At 48.1% G+C, this 1,268-nt stretch overlaps 1 protein-coding gene across 1 annotated transcript in view; it reads left to right on the top strand.

Annotated features, from left to right (window-relative positions):
- LOC146172565 (nose resistant to fluoxetine protein 6-like) overlaps nucleotides 1-869 on the top strand; it is a 12,832-nt gene extending 11,963 nt beyond the window's left edge. The window contains exon 15 of the mRNA XM_084585747.1: nucleotides 570-869. Coding sequence (XP_084441873.1) covers nucleotides 570-869 — 300 coding nt within the window. The remainder of the gene's footprint in view (nucleotides 1-569) is intronic.
- Nucleotides 870-1,268: the final 399 nt, after the last annotated feature.

The following is a 1,268-nucleotide window of genomic DNA, read 5'->3' as shown; positions in this document are numbered from 1 at the left end:
ATCTCGCACTCTTGGATTACGAAGAAACTTTCCAGCTGACATCTTAAAATGTGAAGAGCTGGCGCATGCTATGAACCATCGTGTCATTTATTTTGCTTTTTGATGTTCGTTAGTGTGGATCGCGTGAAGAAATCATCCCCCCCCCCCCCCCCCCCCAGATTTCCCATGCTATATAAAATTGTGTGTCTAGAAAGGTATAGTCTTAGCGATGAATATATTGTTCCCGAAGGCAGCCCTCATTACCACCAGTGAAAGTTTTTTTTTTCTAAAATCATTCTAATTTTTCATCCTCAATATTTCATTTTGGTACTGGTTTTCACTTCTGAGTAAGCTGGCGTTAGTTATATAATCGGCATTTGACAACCATAGAGGCACGAGTAAATATATCTTGCTTTTCACAACAGTATTGAGTATACCAGGCATGCACACGGCTTAAGATGGCTTCTAGATGGAACCTTTTTTTTTCATTATTTGGTGGCAGGCAACGCACAGCAATATGCCTGCGATGGTGGCAAACATTGATAAGAGAGCTGTATTAACGCTGTTGGCTGCCATTTGTTTATTTTCAGGTATCACAGTGCTTCTCCGTGCTGGTGTGGAGTTACATTCTCAGCTACTTTCTCTTCATCGCTTGCGACGCCCCCACGGGCCACCTTGACAAGCTACTCTTCATGCCGGAAAGACGGAAGGACACTTCACGAAGCGGCGTTCTGCCGAACGGCACAAGTAACAGCAACACCAAGGACTTGCCTGTCGGCATCATCGAGGAAGGAACAATCAAGAACTATTTCAACGGGATCGCGCCTCCATCACTAGGAGGCGGGACAGGATGCGACGAAAGCTGCCCCAACAAGTGCTGCCGCTTATGATGGCACCCTCGCGGTACACGTCCGTTCCTGGACAGTCACTCTGTGAAGAGCACCATGTTATTTTTTTTCGCGGTAGCCGCAATGCCGCTCTACCTCTGCCGTGTGGGCAACTCTGTGTCATGTCAACAAGGTGCAACGAAGGAGCAAATTTATTCTTCCCATTATAAGCGTGCGGCGTTCTGGGTGAAATAATCCTACGGCAGTTAACAGGGTTCGCGCACGTACGCTACCGAGCCGCGGGGTATTGCGAGGCATTCGCGGAAAGCGGCTGCTTTCGCACGCGTTGGGCACGCAACTGAGGCACGTTTCGACGCAAGGCTGCCTATATTTACCTGGGGCACCTGCTTACTCCTATCACTTCTGAAATCGACAATATCACGCAAGGGCTTCGGCATAAAG

The sequence above is a fragment of the Amblyomma maculatum genome, unplaced genomic scaffold (genome assembly GCF_055883805.1).
Source record: "Amblyomma maculatum isolate TAMU_Amacu unplaced genomic scaffold, ASM5588380v1 scaffold_13, whole genome shotgun sequence".
Lineage (NCBI taxonomy): Eukaryota > Metazoa > Arthropoda > Arachnida > Ixodida > Ixodidae > Amblyomma > Amblyomma maculatum.
This window is presented reverse-complemented; position numbering and strand designations above follow the sequence as displayed.